The sequence below is a fragment of the Anolis carolinensis genome, chromosome 6, assembly GCF_035594765.1.
Source record: "Anolis carolinensis isolate JA03-04 chromosome 6, rAnoCar3.1.pri, whole genome shotgun sequence".
Taxonomy (NCBI): domain Eukaryota; kingdom Metazoa; phylum Chordata; class Lepidosauria; order Squamata; family Dactyloidae; genus Anolis; species Anolis carolinensis.
This window is the reverse complement of record NC_085846.1, coordinates 13,974,946-13,997,453: the sequence shown is the minus strand read 5'-3', so window position 1 is coordinate 13,997,453 and position 22,508 is coordinate 13,974,946. Positions and strand designations below refer to the sequence as shown.

At 43.5% G+C, this 22,508-nt stretch overlaps 3 protein-coding genes across 4 annotated transcripts; 1 reads left to right on the top strand and 2 right to left on the bottom strand.

The window, feature by feature from the left end:
- Nucleotides 1–161: 161 nt before the first annotated feature.
- On the bottom strand, nt 162–12,063 carry LOC103279910 (zinc finger protein 91). The gene is made up of 6 exons (XM_008117158.3): nt 11,858–12,063; nt 10,387–10,502; nt 5,868–5,932; nt 5,590–5,675; nt 4,013–4,113; nt 162–2,865 (listed from the first exon to the last, which is right to left on the bottom strand). Exons 1-6 carry the CDS (start codon nt 12,061–12,063, stop codon nt 464–466), a joined length of 2,976 nt encoding a protein of 991 aa, XP_008115365.2. The 3' UTR covers nt 162–463.
- On the top strand, nt 10,357–13,790 carry tbrg1 (transforming growth factor beta regulator 1). Its single transcript, XM_016996047.2, has 2 exons — nt 10,357–10,543; nt 11,691–13,790. The coding sequence occupies exons 1-2, from the start codon at nt 10,372–10,374 to the stop codon at nt 12,752–12,754; spliced, it is 1,236 nt and encodes a 411-aa protein (XP_016851536.2). The 5' UTR covers nt 10,357–10,371; the 3' UTR covers nt 12,755–13,790.
- LOC100558098 (translational activator of cytochrome c oxidase 1) lies at nt 13,697–21,319 on the bottom strand. 2 transcript variants are annotated; one of them, XM_062957970.1, is made up of 6 exons: nt 21,199–21,319; nt 20,431–20,689; nt 19,471–19,577; nt 17,485–17,615; nt 15,659–15,836; nt 13,697–14,922 (listed from the first exon to the last, which is right to left on the bottom strand). In XM_062957970.1, exons 2-6 carry the CDS (start codon nt 20,645–20,647, stop codon nt 14,722–14,724), a joined length of 834 nt encoding a protein of 277 aa, XP_062814040.1. In that variant the 5' UTR covers nt 20,648–20,689; nt 21,199–21,319; the 3' UTR covers nt 13,697–14,721. The 2 variants fall into 2 exon arrangements, with proteins under 2 accessions (XP_062814040.1, XP_062814041.1); XM_062957971.1 differs by lacking the exon at nt 21,199–21,319 and adding an exon at nt 20,800–21,091.
- Between the last annotated feature and the right edge of the window lie 1,189 nt (nt 21,320–22,508).

Genomic DNA, 22,508 nt, shown 5'->3' with positions numbered 1-22,508 from the left:
CCCCCCCCCCCCCCAAGATGACAAGGCTGGCTCATCACTGTTTGAAGTAAATGAAAGAACACACATTTCCCGTATAAAAAGAGACAGACTATAAAACATTTCAGTCAAGAACCTAGAATGAACTTTCTCCTCTTGGCTATAGAAAAGGAGAGACTGGAAAGCAAAGTCTGTTCGTATTTTATTTATAGTATTGGAAGTATTATTTCTTCAAATTTTCACTAATTGCTTGAGCCCCAGTTAACTGGGTCACTGTATTTTGGATAGTGTGGGGTTCTATGTTGCTCATATAGGTGAGTGTATTTTTGCACATTATCACATAAGGGCTTTCTCTATAATTTGGGGGGCAAAAATGGCCTGAAAATTTTATCAGTTTTTAAATGAGGGACTGCATACGGTCCAGATTCCTACTCCAGTACTAAGAACATCTGTTTTCTCATGCTCTCCTTGCAAGGGGGGTTGTGTGTCAAAGATCAGAGTCAAGATGGATACGTTGGTGTTTGGAGAAAGCAGAGCTCCACCGGAATGACTTCCCACAAGTGCCACAGATATATGGCCGGGTGCCGGCGTGTTGGTGCTGGTGCTCAGCCAGGTTGCCACGTTGCCGAAAGCTCTTACCGCAGACAGGACAGCGGTAGGGGCGCTCAGCTGTGTGAACACGCCGGTGCTTGACCAAGTGTGAGTTCTGGGTGAAGGATTTGCCACAAGAGGCACAAACATATGGTCTTTCTCCCGTGTGAGTGCGCTGGTGCTGGATGAGATTGGAGCTCTGCCGGAAACCCTTGCCGCACTCGGTGCAATGGAAAGGGCGAGAGCCAGTGTGAGTGGCCTGATGCTTGGCTAAATAGGAACCCAGGGCAAAAGCCTTGCTGCAGATGGCACAACGGTGGGCTTTACCAGGGGCGTGGGTGCGACGGTGCTCCACCAGATTGGAGCTCTGGCTGAAGATCTTGCCACATTCAGGGCACTTGAAAGGTTTCTCGCCGGTATGTGTCACCTGGTGCCGCAGGAGTTTTGAACTCTGTGCAAAGCCCTTGCCACACTCAGGGCACTTATAGGGCCGTTCGGCTGGATGGCAGTTCCGGCGGTGTTTGGTCAGCTGGCAGCGCCACACAAAGGTCTCACCGCACTGAGGACACCGGGAAGGAGGGTCACGCTGGTGTTGCTGAAGCCCCGAAAGGAGCACAAAGCCCTTGTTGCAAGCTGGGCAGCAGAAAGGCCTCTCCTTGCCCAAGTGGCGTTGCTGGTGTCTCCCCAGCTTGTTGCTGTCTGAGAAACATTCACCACACTTTGGGCAACGGTAGGCAGCATCATCAGACATGTGGGTACGTTCATGGGCAACTAGTGTGGCAAAAAGGACAAATTTCTTGGCACAGGTGGCACAAGAATATGGTTTGTCCAAAGAAACTTCTCCTGAGTGACTCAACTGGTGAATTGAAAGCTCTGAGTTAGTAATGAACACCTCACCACATTGATGACAGCAGTGAGATTCTCCATCTGCTCCATGGCTCACCTTATGCATCACAAGATCAGTACTTTCAGAGAATGGAGCATTGCTAACAGGGCACTGATAAAGCTTCTCATCCTCTTTTTCTTGAACAGTGTGACTTTCCTGATGAAATGTCAGCTCATCTTTACTGAGAAATATTTTTTCACACTGTGTGCAAGCATAAGATTCCTCATCCAAGGGGATTATCTCCTGTGTAGCTAGAATCGTGGTTTCAGCAAAGTTAGCCCTGTGCTCCAGATACTTAAACGGTTCCTCTTCTACATCTGGGGCACTTTGGTGCTGCTCCAAATCAGAACTATTAGGGAAGTCCTCTCCATCTTGGGGGCAGTGGTGGGATAGACCTTCAAGGTGTACCCTCTCGTGCATTTCAAGTGCAGAGCTTTCAAAAAGGCCAGCACAACAGCTAGAACATTTGTAAGGCTTCTTCTCTATGTCATGATTTGCTTGGGCTTCTAGTTCTGACGTGTCAGGGAAGACTTCTATACATGGATGGCAGTGGTTAGAAACCTCACTCTGATGGATACCTAGTGCAGAATCCTGGAGAAAGTTCTCCCCAGACTCAGTTCCCCCTTCACTTCTAACCACAGGCTCACTTTGCTGCTCTTCGGCTACATTCAAGTCCTCATGGAAAGCTTTTTCAGTTTCTTCTTTCTTCCTCTCTATCACCGGGCATCTTCTTGTCCCATTATTCTCCCACCTGCCACCATTAGCACGGTGGTTGCGTACATGTTTGGCAAGGTCGGAGCTGACGCCAAAGCAGCGCCCACACTCCTTGCAGAGATAAGGCTTCTCTCCGGTGTGAGTCCGTCGGTGCGTAACAAGGGTGGACTTGCGGCCAAAGCATTTCCCACAGTCGGGACAGACATGGGGCCGTTCCCCAGAGTGCGTGCGCAGATGGTGCGCCAGGGTGGAGCTCTGGGAGAAACGTGCTCCGCACTGCTGGCACCGGAAGGGCTTCTCTCCAGTGTGCACGCGCTGATGCTCCGCCAGCGTCGAGCCACGAGCAAAACGCTTCCCGCACTCGCTGCAGGCATGGGGACGGCGCCCACCATGCGTTTTGAGGTGCTCAGCCAACGATGAGCTCCAACTGAAGCCCCGTCCACATTCAGGGCACCGGAATGGGCGTTCCCCTGTGTGGATCCGCTGATGTTTCACCAGGTTTGAACTCTGGGCAAATCCCTTCCCGCACTCCAAGCAGCAGAATGGACGAGGGTCAGCCATGACCAAGGCACCGGCATCCTTCTCTTCCGACGTCACTTGGGACCAATCACAGGTCTCAGGGAAAATCCCGGTTTCTTCCTCCTCAGTTTCCTCCACCATTTCTTCTTCTTGCTCTTCTTCACTTGGTGTGTCAAAGCCTGGAGAAAGACATATAATAAATCTGATATTATGTCTTTTTTATTCAAAATGTCCCCTCAAACCTGTGATTGGCATACATTATGGTAGTGGTTCTTAACCTGTGAGTCCCCAGGTGTTTTGGCCTACAACTCTCAGAAATCCCAGCCAGTTTACCAGCTATTAGGATTTCTGGGAGTTGAAGGCCAAAACATCTGGGACCCACAGGTTGAGAACCACTGCGTTATGGAGTTGTCAGTTTTGGGGTGTGTGGAAGAGGTTTTATTCAACCTTAACTCTTCCAGAATATTATAATAAGTCTTCTACATTCACTGGAGTTATGGGTGCAGGACCTCAATAAAAATGGGGAAAAAAAACATTTAAAAAATTGTTTTGATTACCTCTGAATAATCAAATCTACAAAGCTAAACCTGTAAATGAAGGTCCCATAAGGCTCAACCAAAACAGTATACAAAAACACTTTCAATAGAGAACACTAGAGATATTAACAAACTGTCCGGAGGACGCCAGTGTTGCAGAATGATATATATTTTTGTGGCCAGGGCATAAGCATAAACCCATTATAATATTATCCTTATTATATTTTTACCCCACATTCCTCTCTTGAGACTCTTAAAAGAGACTCAAAACTATAAATTATGGGGGTGTTTTATAGCACAGTAGTAAAGAGAATAAGAGTAATAAGTAAGTATGGATATGAGAATGGAGGATTTGGATCTTCGCTTGACCAACGCAGTTATTTGGAGGAAGATGTATTCTATTAACCAAGGACCACAGCTCAGTGCTAGAAAATAACACTTTGCATTTAGAAGGTCCCATGTTCAACCCTGGCATTCCCACTCAAACAGATGTAGACCTATAATGCCTTTTTAATTAAAACTTTCAGTATGACCAAATCCAGAAGATCCTCAGAGTTCCAATCCAATAACTTTATTTGTCTAGGTTCTGCTCTGAATCAGGACAGGGAATCAGGACAGTCCTCCTGTGTTCTCTGATCCCAGCTCCCATCAGCCCCAACCAGTGCAGCCATAGGCCATAGGTGATAAGAACTGTAGCCCAACAACATCTGGAGAAACACAGGTCTCCTACTTTGGGAATTAATCATTATACAACACCATCTCCCTGCAGACGCAATTAACTGTTCCTCACCTGGATTGACAACAGTCAGCTCTTGCCTGTCTCCTGAATCTGGCAACTGTAGGTCCTCTCCTGGCTCCATCCTGGAGAAATGTGGCTCAGCATTGGGAAACCTAGAGATGACATTTATACAGATAGTTAATGACATGATTCAACTCTTAAAAGCTTCTTGTGGGTGAATGAGGGAGAAGACAAGCAAAGAAAGAAAGAAAGAAAGAAAGAAAGAAAGAAAGAAAGAAAGAAAGAAAGAAAGAAAGAAAGAAAGAAGAAAAGAAAGACAGACCCAGGCTGAATGGCTCAAAGGTCCTTGGTATCTCTCTACACTTTCATTTATCCATATATAATCAGAGGATAGTTTCCCTAAAGCTCTAAAATCCAATAAAAGAACAAATAATATTTGCAGCAGTAAGTGGCAAAAGTGTTATTCCACCCCAAAAAATACACACAATAAAATCAGATTAGAACACGTTTTGAAATTTACATTTTTAAAATGGAAAAACAAAGCCCTTGGGTAACATTTCAATTTAAACCAAGACAGAAATGATGAAAGGTTACTCCTTATTAATTACCAGTCTCAGGTAAAGGGTGAACCAACTATTTACTGTGCTAATGGGGTCTTTTTGTGTGGGGTGAACAGTAAATCTATATCAGAGGATTTAAACATTCAAATTTGGGTTTTTGAATTTATTTATTTATTTACAGTATTTATATTCCGCCCTTCTCACCCCAAAGGGGACTCAGGGTGGATCACATTATACACACATAGGGCAAACATTCAATGCGCATAAACACATCAAACAGAGACCGAGACAAACAGATGCAGAGGCAAGTTAACCTTCTCCTGAGGGGATGTTCAATTCTGACCACAGGGGGGAGCAGCTGATCTTGATCTATTAGTGTAATCATCAGAGATCTATCAGTAGACTCCCACCTACTTCTGCTGAGGTTGGCATAGATGATGATGTTAATGACGATGATGATGATAATACACTTTATTTATATTCCGCCCTTCTCCCCTGGGGACTCAACGGTATTTACATACATAGGCAAACATTTAATGACATTATAATCACAGATACAGTGAGACACACAAACACAAACAAAGGCAAGGCTTCTCCTTTCATTTCCAGCTTCTGGAGGCGGAACTCATCTCTGGCTTATGAGAGGTGCTTTTTCCCCATTTTCAAGGAGCCTGCGTTGTTACTTCCTGATTGTGTGGCCTTTTCCCGCCTCAAGCGATATCTATTTATCTACTCGCATATGCATGTTTTCTAACTGCTAGGGTGGCAAGGAAGCTAGGGCTGATAGACGGAAGCTCACCACATCTCATGGATTCGAACCTCCAACCTTCAGGTCAGCAGTTCAGCCAGCACAAGGGTTTAGCCCATTGCGCCACCACGACCCAATGTCAGCAAATCCAGTTCCAGATCCATCCATGTCATGCAGACCTGACCTTTTTGCATGTTCATAGGAAATGAAAACCCAACAGGGTTCACTGTGGGATTCACTTCCAATAAAACAGCCATAATTCTAGCTTCACTGGATTTAAAACACAGGGAGAGAAAGAAGAGAAAAAAGTAAGGTTTTACCTAGGAGCACTGGGATCATCTTCCAGAGGAAAGGGGCCAGGGCTTTCAGCTTCCACCAGAAAGCCTGGGAAAGAGATGGATTCCATCTGCATAAGAGGAGACAAGAAAAACAAGTGCATAGGAATAGAGCTGGGTGAAGACTGCAGATTACTGGCTCAAATCTGGGAAAAGCTCTTGCCAGATAAAGCGATCCTCTTGTGCACAGATGGCTTGATGAGGCTTCGTGGTATTACATTTTTAAGCTGAAAAAATGCCAGGAACTTTCCTCTCTCTCTTACATATACATCTAGAACAAGGGAACAAGTAGATATTGTAGTGGGTCCTCGGTATCCACTGGGGCGATCTGTGGATACAAAAATCCAGAGGTTCTTAAGTCCCATTGGATGTACTAAAACAATCTCTCTTATGTTGTCAAAGGCTTCCGTGGCCGGAATCACTGGATTGCTGTGAGTTTTCCGGGCTGTATGGCCATGTTCCAGAAGCATTATCTCCTGATATTTTGCGCACATCTATGGCAGGCATCCTCAGAGGTTGTGAGGTCTGTTGGAAATTGGGCAAGTGAGGTTTATATATCTGTGGAAAGTCCAGGGTGAGAGAAAGATCTCTTGTCTGCTGAAGGCAAGTGTGAATGTTGCAACTGGCCAACTTGATTAGCACTGGAAAGCCTTGCAGCTTCAAAGCCTGGCTGCTTCCTGCCTGGGAGAATGCTTTGTTGGGAGGTGTTAGCTGGCCCTGGTTGATTAATGTCTGGAATTCCCCTGTTTTTTGAGTATTGCTCTTTATTTACTGTCCTGATTTTAGAGTTTTTTAATACTGGTAGCCAAGTTTTGTTTATTTTCATGGTTTTCTCCTTTCTGTTAAAATTATCCACGTGCTTGTGGATTTCGATGGCTTATCTGTGTAGTCTGACAGCATTTCTGTGTTCTCCAATAATATGCTGTGTCCAGGTTGGTTCATCCAGTGCTCTGCTATGACTGACTTCTCTGGCTGAGTTAGCCTGCAGTGCCTTTGATGTTCCTTGATTCGTGTTTGGGCAATGCTGCGTTTGGTGGTCCCTCTGTAGACTTGTCCACAGCTGCATGGTATAGATGTGAGCGAAATGTCAGGAGAGAATGCTTCTGAAACATGGCCATACAGGCTGGAAAATTTGAAGCAACCTACAACTCCCAAGATTCTAAAGCATTGAATAACGATGTCAAAATGCATTAATTTTACAGTGCAGAACCCTGGGCATCCTCTTCATGGTCCTTCTCTCTCCAGGAATGCATCCATACTGTAGAGTGAATGCTATGGAATGCTAAGATGTGTAGTTTGGTAAAGCACTTTAGAAGAGAAGGCTGAAGGCCTTGAAAAACTACCCTTCCCAGAGGACTGAGCCATAGCAATTATAGTAGTAAGGTAAAGGTTTCCCCTGACGTTAAGTCCAGTCATGTCTGACTCTGGGGGTTGGTGCTCATCTCCATTTCTAAGCTGAAGAGCCGGCGTTGTCTGTAGACCCCTCCAAGGTCATGTGGCCGGCATGACTGCATGGAGCGCCCTTACCTTCCCGCCGGAGCAGTACCTATTGATCTACTCACATTGGCATGTTTTCGAACTGCTAGGTTGGCAGGAGCTGGAGCTAACAGCGGCCGCTCACACCGCTCCCGGGGTTTGAACCTGGGACCTTTTGGTCTCCAGCTCAGTGCTTTAACACACTTTGCCACCGGGGCTCCTAATTATAGTAGTATGAAGCTGCATTCGTTCTACAGTGTGGATGTGAACCTGGGTGCACCTTGCTGATTGCCACTTTGAGCACTTCTTCCTGCTTTTCCCTCCCGGGGAACTTTGCATCCTCCATATCCGCGGTCTGGTCTTTTCCAAATGCCCTTTTGGCAAGGCTTAGGGGGTAGATATGGAGGAGGGCAAGCACTTTCCTAGCGGTGGGGTCTCTTCCCACTCCCCCATGCCATGCATTTCCCCCAGCTCCAAGCCCCCCAAAGACCCCCTTACCCTCTCCATGGCCCTCCAATGCCGCTCCTCCTGCAACCAGGCATGAAGCCCAGACAATGCAAGGCCAGTGGCTCCAGCTCCGCCTCCGGACCCGCCACCCCCCTTCTTTCTGTGAGCAACACCAGACAGGAAAGAGGAAGGGGGGGGGGGGTCTCAACCTCCCAGGCAAAGAACCAGAGCCTCCAGAGGGAAGGAAAAGAGGGATACCAAGTGGAATTTCTCCCCCATGAGCTTGCATTACCGCATTGGCCCCCAAACTCTAGTCCTCCAGGTGTTCTGGGGTGCATCTACACCAGGCATGGGCAAACTTGGGCCCTCCAGGTGTTTTGGACTTCAACTCCCACCATTCCTAACAGCCGGTAGGCTGTTAGGAATAGTGGGAGTTGAAGTCCAAAACACCTGGAGGGCCCAAGTTTGCCCATGCCTGAGATTGCTCTAACACTTCATTGAAATGACCTTGGCCTGCCCCTCTTTGCAGCCTCTGGATGAGATTATGACTGTTGGTCAGAAATAGTTCTGTCCTCTGAGCTCCTATTACAAGGACAGCAAAACAGATTGATATTATTAGAACTGGTCTGAGTGCAAGAAAGTGAGGAAGGAAGGAAAGAAGGGTGATTTGTCCCTTTTCCAACCTTCTTTCAGATCTATTTATTTTCTCCACAGAGGGCCCTTCCACAAAGCCATGTAACCCAGAACATCAAGGCAGATAATCTACAATATCTGCGTCAAACTTGATTATCTGAATCCACGCTGCCATATAATCCAGTTCAATGTAGATGTTATACAGCTGTGTGGAAGGGGACTAATTTGAAATCAACTACTCAGTCAATTTTAACCCATACATGTTAACTTTACGTTCTTTTACGGTTGTATTTCATTTTTGTTCCATGTATTGGCATATGTGTATTTTATAGAAAAGTGTTACAAGTCGAACACTTTTGAAGTGTTTAGGACTGTGTGATGTATTTTCAGATGATGCGTGCAGATCCGAATAAGGTGGCCTTTTGCAGTTGATAGATCGTAATTTTGTCAATGTTTATTGTTTCCAAATGTCGGTTGAGATCTTTTGGCACGGCACCCAGTGTGCCAATCACCACCGGGACCACCTGTACTGGTTTATGCCAGAGCCTTTGCAGTTCAATCTTGAGGTCCTGATAACAGCTGAGTTTTTCCTGTTATTATTATTATTATTATTATTATTATTATTATTATTATTATTTCTTAATTGAGTCCATCCATCTGGAAAGCAGCCATCCTCTTTTCCTATTGCATTGGGATAAGATGATGATAGCTAGCTTGCTGTGAGTTTTCCGGGCTCTATGGCCATGTTCCAGAAGCATTATCTCCTGATTTTTCGCCCATATCTATGGCAGGCGTCCTCAAACGCAGCACCCAAACATGAATCAAGGATCATGAAAGGCACTGCAGACCACTTCACCAGAGCAGTCAGCCACAGCAGAGCACTTGATGAACCAACCTGGACACAGCATATTATTTGAGAACACAGAAATGCTGGACTAGTCTCACAACCACCATGTCAGACTACACAGAGAAGCCATTGAAATCCACAAGCACGTGGACAATTTCAACAGAAAGGAGGAAACCATGAAAATGAGCACAATCTGGCTACCAGTATTTTAAAAAACTCTAAAATCAGGACAGTAAATAAAGAACAGCACTTTGAAAACATGGGAATTCCAGACAGGAAACAATCAGGGCCAGCTAACAACTCCGAACAAAGGATTCTCCCAGACTGGATGGATTTAGGCTTTGAAGCGGCAAGGCCATTCAGTGCTAATCAAGGTGGGCAATTGCAACATGCACACTTGCCTCAGGCAGACAAGAGTTCTTTCTTCCACCCTGAGCATTCCACAAATATATAAATCCCTCTTGCCTAGTTTCCAACAGATCTCACAACAGGGTTGTTGTATGTCTTTCGGGTTGTGTGGCCATGTTCCAGAAGCATTCTCTCCTGACATTTCGCCCCCATCTATGGCATACCCTGGACTCTCCACAGATATATATTTTTCCTTTCCTCGCCTATTTTATCCATGCCTCACAGCCTCTGAGGATGCCTGCCATAGATGTGGGCAATACTTCTGGAACATGGCCACACAGCCTGAAAGACATACAACAACCCTGTGATCCCGGCCATGAAAGCCTTCGACAAGACCTCACAAACTTTGAGGATGCCTGCCATAATGTGGACGAAATGACAGGAGAGAATGCTTCTGGAACATGGCCATACAGCCCAGAAAACTCACAGCAAACCAGAGATTCCGGCCATGAAAGCCTTTTACAACACATTAAACATAATATGGTTAAAACAAAGCAAATACATTATTAAAATATGAATATAATGTCAAAAAGAACAAATCATTTTTGTCATGCAACACAGACATACTAACATACATTTAAAACTACATTTAACAAACTACATATGTTAGAAATAAAAACATTAAAGCAACTTCTAGTGAGGAAAAACTACAGGAGGGCCATTCCACACACAGCCATATAACACAGAATATCAAGGCAGATAATCCACAATATCTGTTTTGAGCTGTGTCATCTGAATCCACGCTGCCATATAACCCAGTTCAAAGCAGATAATGTGGGATTTAATACAGCTGTGTGGAAGGGGCCTGAGAGAACAAAGGTAAGGTCAAATTCTTATAAAACCAGCACACATTTAAAAATAATTATTATTAGGGTCCTCAACTTTGCAGGGTTTTATGTGTGTGTGTCTTCATTTAGTTAATTTCTATTTGCATAAAGCGAAGAAACTCAGAAGAGATGCCAACTCAGTACCTTCAGGTTCTTGGAAAGCCCTGGTGTCTCCATGGAGACAGGAACGGATTTCACAGACATGACGTCGCAGCCCGGAGCCTGAAGGTGGACGGCAACTTCCGGTTCCTGCTTGCTGACTTAGAAGGCGAAAGGGAGGAAGCGGTGGGGCCGTTTTGTGGTGAGGAGGGGGCGATTATGGGGCCTACAAAGAAGGGGGAAAGGTGCTGGCTGTGGGAGAACTCTGTTTTCAAACTGTATTCTTTTCAGACTATTGCCCAGTGGTCTTCCAGATGTTTGGGAATGTAGTAACCCAGCCAATTGTAACCTATGGATTCAAACTTACATTTCATTGGTTCAAATGATTATTATGTGTTTTAATCATATGCCTGTCTTTTAATGTGTGTGTGTGTTAATAAACTTCTTTGGAAAATGGAAATCTCAATAACCTTTTATGATCTTTGGAAAGAGATGATCTTATTAGAAGTCATAACCTTTTGAAAAATGATGACATAACTTCTTCGTAAAAGCATGACTTGTTTTGGGGAAACAATTGCATACACCAGCATTCAACTCCTTTTGGGGAAAATTGCATACACCAGTATTCAACTCCCAGAAATCCCAACAGCTGGTAAATTGGCTGGGATTTCTGGGAGTTGTAGGCCAAAATATCTGGGGACCCACATGTTAAGAACCACTGCTTTAGTAACTGATTGACTTTTTGGCATAAAGAGAATGCTAAGATATGGTGAGCTTCTTAATATGCTTTTATCTTACTTAAATTAAACTTGAACATGCCTATCTGTATTTATAATGCGTTTTATGAATGTCTTATGTAAGTTAATTTTTTGACTGATTTATAGTGTATTGTACAGTTTTTATATGTGTGTTTTATTGTAAGCCGCCCTGAGTCCCCTGTTGGGTGAGAAGGGCGGGATATAAATATTATAATAAATAAATAAATAAATAAATTATTGCTTTAGGTTTTTTTCTGGCATTGCTTTAAATAATATGTTTTAATTGTATGCTTCCCCGATATGTTATGAGTAAAGTGTGGGTCTTGACCCCTTAGCGCAATGTTGGGGTCCTGAAAAAACTGACAACAATTAAAGGTGTCTGAACATGCAGCATCTACAGTGGACTCTGCAGAAAAGGCTTCAGCTGTATTTCAGCTGTACTATTTTATATCCTAATAATGCCTGGATTAAAATAAATTCAGATGGAAAAAGTTTAGGAAGCTCTGTGTAAGAGGTCAGGATTTAAACAAATATTTAAACAAACAAACCAAAACTAAATATCCACTCGTTGGATATCTTTCTCCTTCCTAGATTCTCCTGCCAGTTCCATTACTCATCTTACAATGAAGAAAACCCTGCGGAAAAACCAAGGCGAGCGTTACCGCCTAAAGTTCCGACGTCTGTGCCGTGCAGCCAAAGTGCTGGTTTATGAGAATGCAGCCCTGTGTGATGAGATTGCCAGACTGGAGGCCAAATACCTCCGTGTGCGTGAAGAGCGCCGGTTCTTGTTGGCTCGCCTGCTGCAGGCACAAGCCCTAGCAGAAGAAGAGCCTCCTGTGCCATCTGTCACTACAGTTTCGCAGCCCTCGCCAGAGGAGATGGTCATCCGCAAACCACGCCGGGAACGCAAAGGCAAAGAGAATGGGCGGGCATCAAAGCGCAGGGTGTCATCTGAGCTTGGCATTCGCAGGCTAGTTCCGCCGCTTCCCTTGGATCCTTCTGGCCGGCCAGTTTTTCCTATCACATTGGGTCCGCTGACCGTCTACAGCTTGGGTGAAATTGTCTCTGACCGTCCTGGTTTCCATACAGAAAATGCCATCTACCCTGTGGGATATTGCAGCACCAGGATCTTCGCCAGTACACGCCGGCCTGTTCACCGCTGCCTCTATACTTGCCAGATCAAGGACGGTGGTACTGGGCCACTCTTCGAGATCGCCCCTGAAGATGAGCCTGGCTGTGTAGTCACTGGCTCCACTCCGGACTCCTGCCACACTCAACTCCTTGAGGCTGTGGGTGCTGCCCAACTGGAGCCATCCGGTGCTGAGTTCTTTGGGCTCTCCCACCCAGCCATCCAGCACCTCATCCAGAGCTGCCCTGGAGCACGGAAGTGCACTGGATACCGCTGGTTACGCTTCGAAGTATGCCGTCCTGCAGACGGGGCCCCTCCTGAGGGGTTGCCTTCAGGAAATCCTGGAACAGACTTTGAGGCATTCCAAAACCAAGGCTTGGCAGGTCCAGTGGGTCTGGACTTCCCTGCTGCCACCCCTTCTCCACCCAGTGGCAACGGCTATGCGGAACTGTTCCTGCCATGTGCTGCTTCGGGAGGGTCCCCTATTCCCCAAAGCCCAGAAAGTGACACTGACTTATCTGGATGAGCCACAAACCCATGCAGAACTTCAATTGGAGACCAGCAGTGTGGAATAATGTTTAACTGTCATGACTCAGTTTTATGGAATTTGGGATTAGTAGTTTGGTGAGGGATTTTTACGTTTTCTGCTAGAAAGCTCTGGTATTCTTATTCAGGCGTGTAGAATACAAATCCCAGGATTGTGTAGGAAGACACTCTTGACAGATAAAGTGGTCTCAAATTTGAAAGTACAGATCAACTCCAGGAAGGGTCTGTTCCCTTATATATACCAGTTGCAAGTTTCCCTGTTACTTGCCCTTTCAATGTTGTTTGGACTGCAGCCCCAGACATTCTTCAACACTGCCTAGAGCTGATGGAAGCTATAATCCAACAACATCTGGAGTAGAAACAAAGTGACCATCCCTTCATTGTTCGTATTGAACTCCTATCATAAAGTTCTTGGACCATCCTCTTGTATTTCAAAATTTAATGTGAAGTTATCTCTTATATTATTCTGAGCCATCAGGTCATATGTAGATCAGGAAGGGATCTACACATATCTTTCACACCGGCTCTTGAAATTAGTACTTTGCATGAATATTTTATCAGTTTAACTGTTGTTGTTGGTTTTTGCCTAATCCCAGAGTAAAATACCCTTTGTAAATCAGCCCCTATACAATAGGGCTAGTTCTGAGTTTTTGTTAGGAAATTGAGCAGTGTCATTTTCACTAGGCCTCCTCCATTGTCCAACCTGCCTTCTCACTGCCATTGCCACAAGCTGCTGTTGTGCCTCATCTTCACTTTCATTGTTGCCTCTTTGCTTGGCTGGCAAGGAATCAGCCAGTGAGCGGGCAACTTCTCACCATCATTATTATAGGAGTTGGAAATATTTCTCCTTTGGACTGCAATTATCTTATGGGGCAAAAAGGTGGTTTTACATGAAAGTTGGTAGTGACTAAACAACAGAATATCAAAACTAAATGTTTTAATACTTTACGTTGTTAACAGACTTGTGCATGAGACTTGGCCATGGAGACTTTTTAAAATAAAAGCTTTGAAAATCATCTTATTGAGCAGTCTTCCAAGAAGAGAAACAAGATTGTAGGCTTTTTTGGTTCCCAAAATAGGTGGCAAGACATTCGACAACCGGAGCACCACTTCCTCAGGGACAGCACACATTCTTAGACCAGCAAGAGTCAGAAAGATCACTCGCATGTGGCAGAGAACACCAGACAACACTGAAGCTTCATCAAAGGGATGGGATATGCAACAGAACTAGGAAAATCACCTTTTTTCTGACTATAACTCCCAGCCTCCATGGCTATGGTGGGTGGGGGATTCTGTAAGATCCTATCCAAAAGGTAACATTCCCAAGTTCTGATTTTAGGTCAAAATAAGTAACTGGAAAGCTAAGGAGGAACATTAGCATCCGAAAAGATCTTGGAGATGTGTGCCCCACCACTAAATTGCCCCCAAATTATTTTAGTATGTGTGGGAACATTTTTGTCATTTTTTAGGTAAGAGACCTTTTTTAAGAAAAGAAAGTAAGCAGGAATCACTTCCTCTTCATTTTTTGTTTCAGGAAGAGATGTCTTGGAGGATACAAAAACAAATGTGTGTAGCTGGATGTACCCACGGTGGCACTTCACCAATCTATTTTAGGTCTTCTTGGTAAACACATTCTGGCATTTGCTAGAGTACAAAGCTCTTTCAAAGTACAAAGAGACTCCAAGCCCTTTCTACAATGTTTTCCCAGCATCTGCATTTGCTTTACAAACCATTTCATTATATAGACCATGTGGGCCTTTCATATAAGGAACTGTCAGGGAGCCTAGAAGAAGCAAGATGGCATTTCAAATAAAGTAACCTTCATCCATAGTGCCAATCTGAATTAATTAGAAAAGGCATCCCACACTTGTCCCATACTAAAAAGGTCAAAGAAAAAGGCCCTGCTGCAAAAACTTTGGCAGCATCCATTCAGGGAGTCTTGTCAATCTAGGCAATGTTGTCATAAATTCCCACAACGTCCATACAATCCCGAAGCGCCTCTAGGAGTTGTGAAGCCCGTTCCATCTCTTCATCTGAAAGCTGGGCACTAATAGTTGGGATAAAGTCCACACTGGCAGAGAGCGAAGAAAGGCCCTGCGACTCTAGTTTTTCACGGACCTGGCGCAAAGTGGGCACCGCACAGATAAACTGGAGGGAAAGAGAGCAGGCAAAGAAGACAAATCAGCCAGGAAAATCCTTCAGAGCCTTGAACATAAATGCAGAAATGTCCCCTTCCAAAAATGAACATTAAGATTCCCAGTGTTGATACAAAATGAGAGTAAAAGAACTTGGAGTACATTGGCAGAGGCTTGAGAACCATATAACCTATAGCAATGGAGGGCTGTGAGCATTGTACAGAAGAGGATAATTTTGCAGGTAAAAGCAATAGAGTCTCCTTCATGCTTAACTATAAGGTGAAAGTAGTAATTCCCAAATTCTGATTTGAAATTCAACTCTCATAAGCCCTAGCTGACTTAGCCAAGAGCCATGAACTCTGGGAGTTGAAATCAAAAACACCTGGAGGAGCAAAGTTTGGGAACTACTGACTAAGGCATTGTTTTTTCTACTACATTCTGCAAATGGAGCCTCAGTTTCTGCAATTAATACTATTGTTAATGTGCCTTCAAGTCAACTCCAATTTATAGGTTCTCTTGACAAGGTTTAATCAGAGGAAGTGTGCCATTGTTTCCCTCTAAATCTGAGAGAGTATGACTTTTTAAAAAACTGTCCAGTGAGTTTCCATGCTGAGCAGGGATTCAAACATTGGTCCAAGGCTCAAACTTATACTGTGCATCATCTCACAACTAGCCAATTAAGTATCGCCAAATCAGATGAGGATATTGTCCTTCTTCTTTCCATATTTTGAACTGAACTCGCATCTTACCTTCAGCGTTATCTTCTCATCTTCATCTTCCTCTTCCTTGACATCTTCGGCTCCAGCTTCAATAGCCAACTCAAGGGCCCGATCCAAACTGACTGGGTTGCCAGACCGATCCTCCTGCTTCACAGACACAACCCCCTTCTTCTCAAAATTGTGCCGAGCTCCATCAGCAAAGATGCCCCTGCAGGAAACCAAATGACCAGGCCCTGGGATGAAATCTAAGCGATGGCAGGCCTGGAGGTTGTTCTTTTTAACCTCCAATTCAGAACTCAGACAAGTTACTTGACTGGATAACAACCTCAAGTGTAACCTTCCCAAACTGTTTCATCTCACAAAGTTGCTGTAGTTACAGGCCTTTCCAATAGTTTGTTCACTACCAATCACTGCGACACATTTGTACTATATCATAAGCTTTACGGGTGGGAGACGATGCAGCAAATAAGTTATTTTCTGCAATTTGAATCCACTGCTTTGTGTCTTAGACTCCAGAGCAGCAGAAACTAGCTTGCACCCTGTCCTCCTCCTTCCCATATTTTGAACTGAACTAATCTTTGTGATTGTTTTGAATTGTATGTTCTTGTTTTATGATTATTATTTTGTTTTATATTATTTTTACTATCTTTAATTTGTTGTATGGTTTCTTTTCGGAAATTGAATGTTTTGCTATGCAGGAAACTGCCCCAAGTCCTCTTGAGGAGATAGGGTGGTATATAAATAAAGTTTTCTTATTATTATTTATTATAAGTCATACACACATCAACAGGGTCCCTAAAAAGCTACAGTCAGCACTCCACATTTGCAGGTTTCACTATTACAGGTTCAATTACAATTATCTATCTAGAAATATCTAGATTACAGCTTTCCAAACATTTCATGTTGGTGGCACACTTGTTGACAACATTATTATTATTGTTGTTGTTATTATTATTATTATTATTATTATTATTATTATTATTATTATTATTATTATTACCCTGCCTTTCTTCCCGTTGGGATTCAAGATGGCTAACAATCCCACACTAGACAAGGTTAAAAGGTGCAATACAAAAGTTAAAAAAAAATCAAATAGTAACAGTGTGGCAAAAAACAATTAAAATACAATAAATACACTTAAAATAGCCTTTAAAGCTCAGCTTCCATCAGATGTTGACCACAAGATCACTAGCAAAATTTTACAGAAGGGTTCTCTTGGGGCTCTTCCAGACAGGCCCTATATCCCAGGATCTGATCCCAGATTTTCTGCTTCAAACTGGATTATATGAGTCTGCTCTGCCAGGTAATCTAGGATAAACAGAAAACCTGGGATCAGTTCCTGGGATATGGGGCCTGTCTGGAAGGGCCTTTGGGTAAAATAATAGTATTTTATCATTCCTGGCGGGGTTTTTTTCTTCACTTTTACGCCTGTAATCCCAGCAAATGTAAAGAGCTGACTGTAATTCTCTCCCTACTATTCCTGGACAGTGAACACATTCTCCATTGCTGAATATATGAGATTCCTGGATTGATGTGAACCTTTTCAAAGGTAAGGCTGACGGGTTCTCAAGTATTATACATTGTAAAACCAAACACACAATATCAAATTGTGGAAGTGTGGCCTGTCTCTTCCTTCCCACAAGAGCAAGCAGAATTGTGTAAAGCAGGTGAGTAACAAAGGAAAATTCACTCCTCTAGTTTGTTTTCATCCTTCATATCTTTTACCAGACACAAACTGCCAAGCTGATGTAAAAAAACAGGCTAACAAAAATTAACCCTTTCTGTAGCACCTGACAGCTGTCAAAACTTGGCAACAAAGTGGACAAGGACCCTAAAAGCCTAAAAAACACACTCACCCATTATGGTTCAAAAGATAGCGGATTTCATGGTAAGACCTCTTTGCATTGTCCGTCAGGATCTCGATAAGGAGGGAAGAACCGCCAGGGCCTCGCACTTCATAGAGCAGGTAGGAGGACTTGGCTTTGTCCTATCCAAACAATGAAAAATAGGAACAAGTTTTATATTTAGGATCCCTGTTCACTGAAACCAGGTCCATGGGTGACTGTTCAAAGTAACTCTAGGTTGCCTCCTGCCAAAACTAAATCCCTCAATCCCAGAGCTGCAAAATTTTGTCATTTCTATTTACAGTCACATATCACATTTCAATGTTTGTTTAGAAAAAAAGGTGGGAATGGAGTGGCTGTCCTACTGTCATTGGACTGCAAATCCCAGCAGTTGTAGCCACCACAATGAATTATAATGAATGCTGAGTGTCAGCTTTCAGAATATGAGACAAAACTGAAGACCTCACCCTTCTGCTAGGTCTACCCAGTCAATTTTAACTTGTGGATTTTAACTTGTATTTTATCTGTGTGTATCTTGTTTTATGTACCCGGTATTTTATTAGTGTTGTGTTTTATCTCTTTGTTTTAACCATGTTGTACCCCCCTCAAGTTGCAAGAAGAGGTGGATAATGAATGAATCAATGATTATTATTATTTTCATCATCATCATCATCATCATCATCATCATCATCAGTCAGCCACATCTGGAAGTCTACAGGGCTATCCAGTTTAGACAATACATGCATTCCTCAGTTAACAAACCCTCTAATAAAGAAGCACTTTTTAACAATTAGCCCATTTCATTTTCCTTCACATCCTCTGACTATCTAGAAAGTTTTTAGAAGCATCTGTACTACAAAAATGAAGAATGAAGAAAAACAGGAAAAACAACCCACTAAAGCTTGAGCTGAGAAAAAGTGGGATTATGCTGTAAATATATGGTTATAACAGGCAAGGTCTATAGCAGATAACTCCAGAATCACTTACTAGGCATGCATAAATAGTAAACAGAGATGAAAGGAGGGAGCATATAAGCCTGCCTCAGCAGCTATCTCCAACATCTTTTTAAAAGGCATAGATCTAGATCTATAATAAGAAACACAGAAGCTGGTGGAAGAAAAAGTCATCTCTGAATATATTTTGGTAGAACGCCCGAAGTAGTCTTTTAAAAGTTCAACAACTTTTGTTGACCTATGCAAAACTCACCTGACCAAGTTTCATGTTACACATGTGTACTGTTAGTTATGCTTGCCTTTCTTATGTGTCAGTGGTATCAAACCAGTGACCCTCCAGGTGCTTTGGACTTCAGCTCCCAGAATTCTTGGCCACTGGACAAGCTGGCTAGGGCTTCTGGGAGCTGAGCCTGAAACAGCTAGAGCAGTGGTTCTCAACCTGTGTTTCCCAGGACGTTTTGGCCTTCAACTCCCAGAAATCCTAACAGCTGGTAAACTGGCTGGGATTTCTGGGAGTTGTAGGCCAAAACACCTGGGGACCTGCAGGTCGAGAACCACTGATCTAGAGGGCCATAAGTTTGATATCTCTGTATGTGGTATAGGAATCTATGTCTGTTCTTTCCACATTACTTATACCCACTGTAATACCAAAGAATACATGTAATTCATTAACTGAAATATACTTGTATATGTATTCTACACCACAGAGTATGCTTGTCATGGCTATTACTATTGCTACATTTGTAATTCTGCCATTGCTGGCTTGGAAATGCAAATCACAACAGAACATTTTTTTTCCAACAGCGAACACAGCAGCAGAAACCATGTTGCCCACAAGAATTTATGTGATTATTAACACTCATGAAGCTCTAATCAGGATAGCTACCGGAAGAATTATGGTAGTCATAGCCTAACAACAATTGAAGCGCCCCAGATGCATTTCTTGCTCCTGTTAGTCTCTCTTCTCCAAAAAAAGCAACTCTTTCACAAAGGCAACGGTGTCAGCCACATCTATCTACTAGCTCTAAGCATCTGAGGAACATACCCCACCAGAGATTGCTGCTTCGATGGAAGATTTTGGCATGCTGTTGCTCCGACATTGCTCAATAACATTGGCTAGATTACTGTTCAGTTCTGGGTTGGGGCCTCCTTCTGCCAAAGACATGAAAAGAGAAAGAGTATATTATCACCATCATCGCTGCCTAAGAGAACACCATCAATAGGCATTGCAGGAATTCAACAAAAAGCATTCCCTTGCTTTGGAATCTGAAATTCAAGCTAAGCTTAGGGACAGGAGATTAAGCCGAGGCAAACTGGAGGTAAAGGAAAATGAGAGAAATATGTGTTGAGAATTATGTGATGCTTGTGAAGATGAATTATTTCAAAATTCAAAACAAGAGAATAGTTTTGAACATGTGCTGCCCTGTATCTAATCCTCTGACATATTCATGTATATAGTGTGAAAAGACTAATGTCAGAAATCTTGGGAAACTACTGCCAGTCTGTATAGACCTCCCTCAATCCCTTACCATTGGCCATATTATTGTTGTTGTTGTTGTTGTTGTTGTTATTGTTGTTATTAACATCATCATCTTTATTTCTATCGGGACTTTCTCCACATAGGCACTCAAGGTGGCTAACAATCACACATATTGACTCAGGGTGCCTGGGAGTGTGGTAGATTCTCCTTCTCTGGAGGTTTTATAAGCAGAGGCTGTATGGCCATCTGTCAGGAGGGCTTTGATTGTGTGTTACTCCATGGTAGGATGGGCTTGGGATCTATGATGCAGTGTTTCTATGATAGTGCATATCTACAGTATAGAACAGGCGTGGGCAAACTTGGGCCCTCCAGGTGTTTTGGACTTCAACTCCCACAATTCCTAACAGCCGGTAGGCTGTTAGGAATTGTGAGAGTTGAAGTCCAAAACACCTGGAGGGCCCAAGTTTGCCCATGCCTGGTACAGAAGCAATGAAGTCTGACACCATCCCGATGCTGCCGCTGTACCTTTGACTGCCAGTCGGATCATCATGGTGAGTTTCTGGAAAACACGGGACCGAGCCAAATCTTTTGGGCCTTTCACATGCTTGACCTTGGACCATTTGTTATGTCCGGCGAACGCAGTCCAGGAGGCGTGGATGGGGCGAACGGGGTGGTCCAGGAACGTAAAAAGATGTTGCCGGAATAAGACATTTGCCCGTGTGAGAGTGAGACCCACCGACATGGCCTAGGCGGGACAAAGAGGAGAAGCCTCTTTGGGACTAACCTTGAAATAAAACACGAAGGAAATGCCTATTGTTAAATCTCTAGAAAGACAATATACAACATACAATATAATATATTTATATACATTTATAGTATGTTTTATTCATTTACATAGGGCCTAAGCAGACTAAAGGCAAGAGTTCATCTGATCCTGGAAGCTATGCAGGGTCAGCCTTGGTTAAAAGTTGGATGGGAGACTACCAATGAAAACCTCTAGGTAGGCAGAGGAATTGTAGGAATCCTGAGGCACCAGCACTCTTTGGCAGGGAAAACTTAAAGACCTTGTAAAACTACAACTCCCAGAATTCCATAGCCTTGAGCCATGGCAAATAAAGTGGCGTTAAACTGAATCAATTCTACAATGTAGATGCCAAGGCTTGTGTTATGATCAAAACATTGACAAGAATAATTCATCTGGGAAGGGAGCACCAGTTAAGGATGGTTAGGTTTCCATCAAATGCTGCAACGCATTGAAAAGACCCCCAACTTCACAGAAAATCCCAGACCTACCTAGTAACCCACAACGGCGCATGCGTCCTGGAGTTCGGCAGACGTCATCCTCGCAGCTCCGCCCACTCGGGGGCGGGGCCTTGTAGTGTTTACTCTTTAGTTCCCGCGATACCAGAGGCCTCCTGCCTGGGGGAATCCTTTGTTGGGAGGTGTTAGCTGACCCTGATTGTTTCTTGTCTGGAATTCCCCAGCTAACACCTCCCAACAAAGGATTTCCCCCAGGCAGTACGCAGCCAGGCTTTGAAGCTGCAAGGCTACTCAATGCTAATCAAGGTGGCCAATTGCAACATTCACACTTGCCTCAAGCAGACAAAGAGTTCTTTCTTCCACTCTGGACCTTGCGGGCTGTATGGCCATGTTCCAGAAGCATTCTCTCCTGACGTTTCACCCACATATATGGCAGGCATCCTCAGAGATTGTAAGGTGTGTTGGAAACTGGGCAAGTGGGGTTTATATATCTGTGGAATGTCCAGGGTGGGAGAAAGAACTCCCAACAAAGGATTCCAGCAGCCAGGCTTTGAAGCTGCAAGGCCATTCAATGCTAATCAAGGTGGCCAATTGAAACATTCACACTTGCCTCAAACAGACAAGAGTTCTTTCTCCCACCTTGGACTCTCCACAAGAGTCTCACTCGCTTATCCAACGTTCAGGATTATCCAACGCATTTTTGTAGTCAATGTTTTCAATACATCATGATATTTTGGTGCTAAATTCGTAAATACAGTAATTACTGCATAGCATTATTGTGTATTGAACTATTTTTTCTGTCAATTTTGTTGTATAACATGATGTTTTGGTGCTTAATTTGTAAAATCATAACCTAATTTGATGTTTAATATGCTTTTTCTTAATCCCTCCTTATTATCCAACATATTCACTTATCCAACGTTCTGCTGGCCCGTTTATGTTGGATAAGTGAGACTCTACTGTACTTTTTTCTGTCAAATTTGTTGTATAACATGATGTTTTGGTGCTTAATTTGTAAAATCATAACCTAATTTAATGTTTAATAGACTTTTCCTTAATCTCTCCTTATTATGCAACATATTCGCTTATCCAATGTTCTGCCGGCCCGTTTACGTTGGATAAGCGAGACTCTACTGTATATAAACCTCACTTGCTTAGTTTCCAACAGACCTCACAACCTCTGAGAATGCCTGTCATAGATGTGGGCGAAACGTCAGGAGAGAATGCTTCCGGAACATAACCATATACCCTGGAAAGCTCACAGCAACTTACAAATAGGGATGCTGGAATTGGAGATTTATCTAATGACGTACGTTAAAAATATTTATTGCTTCCCTAGTAGC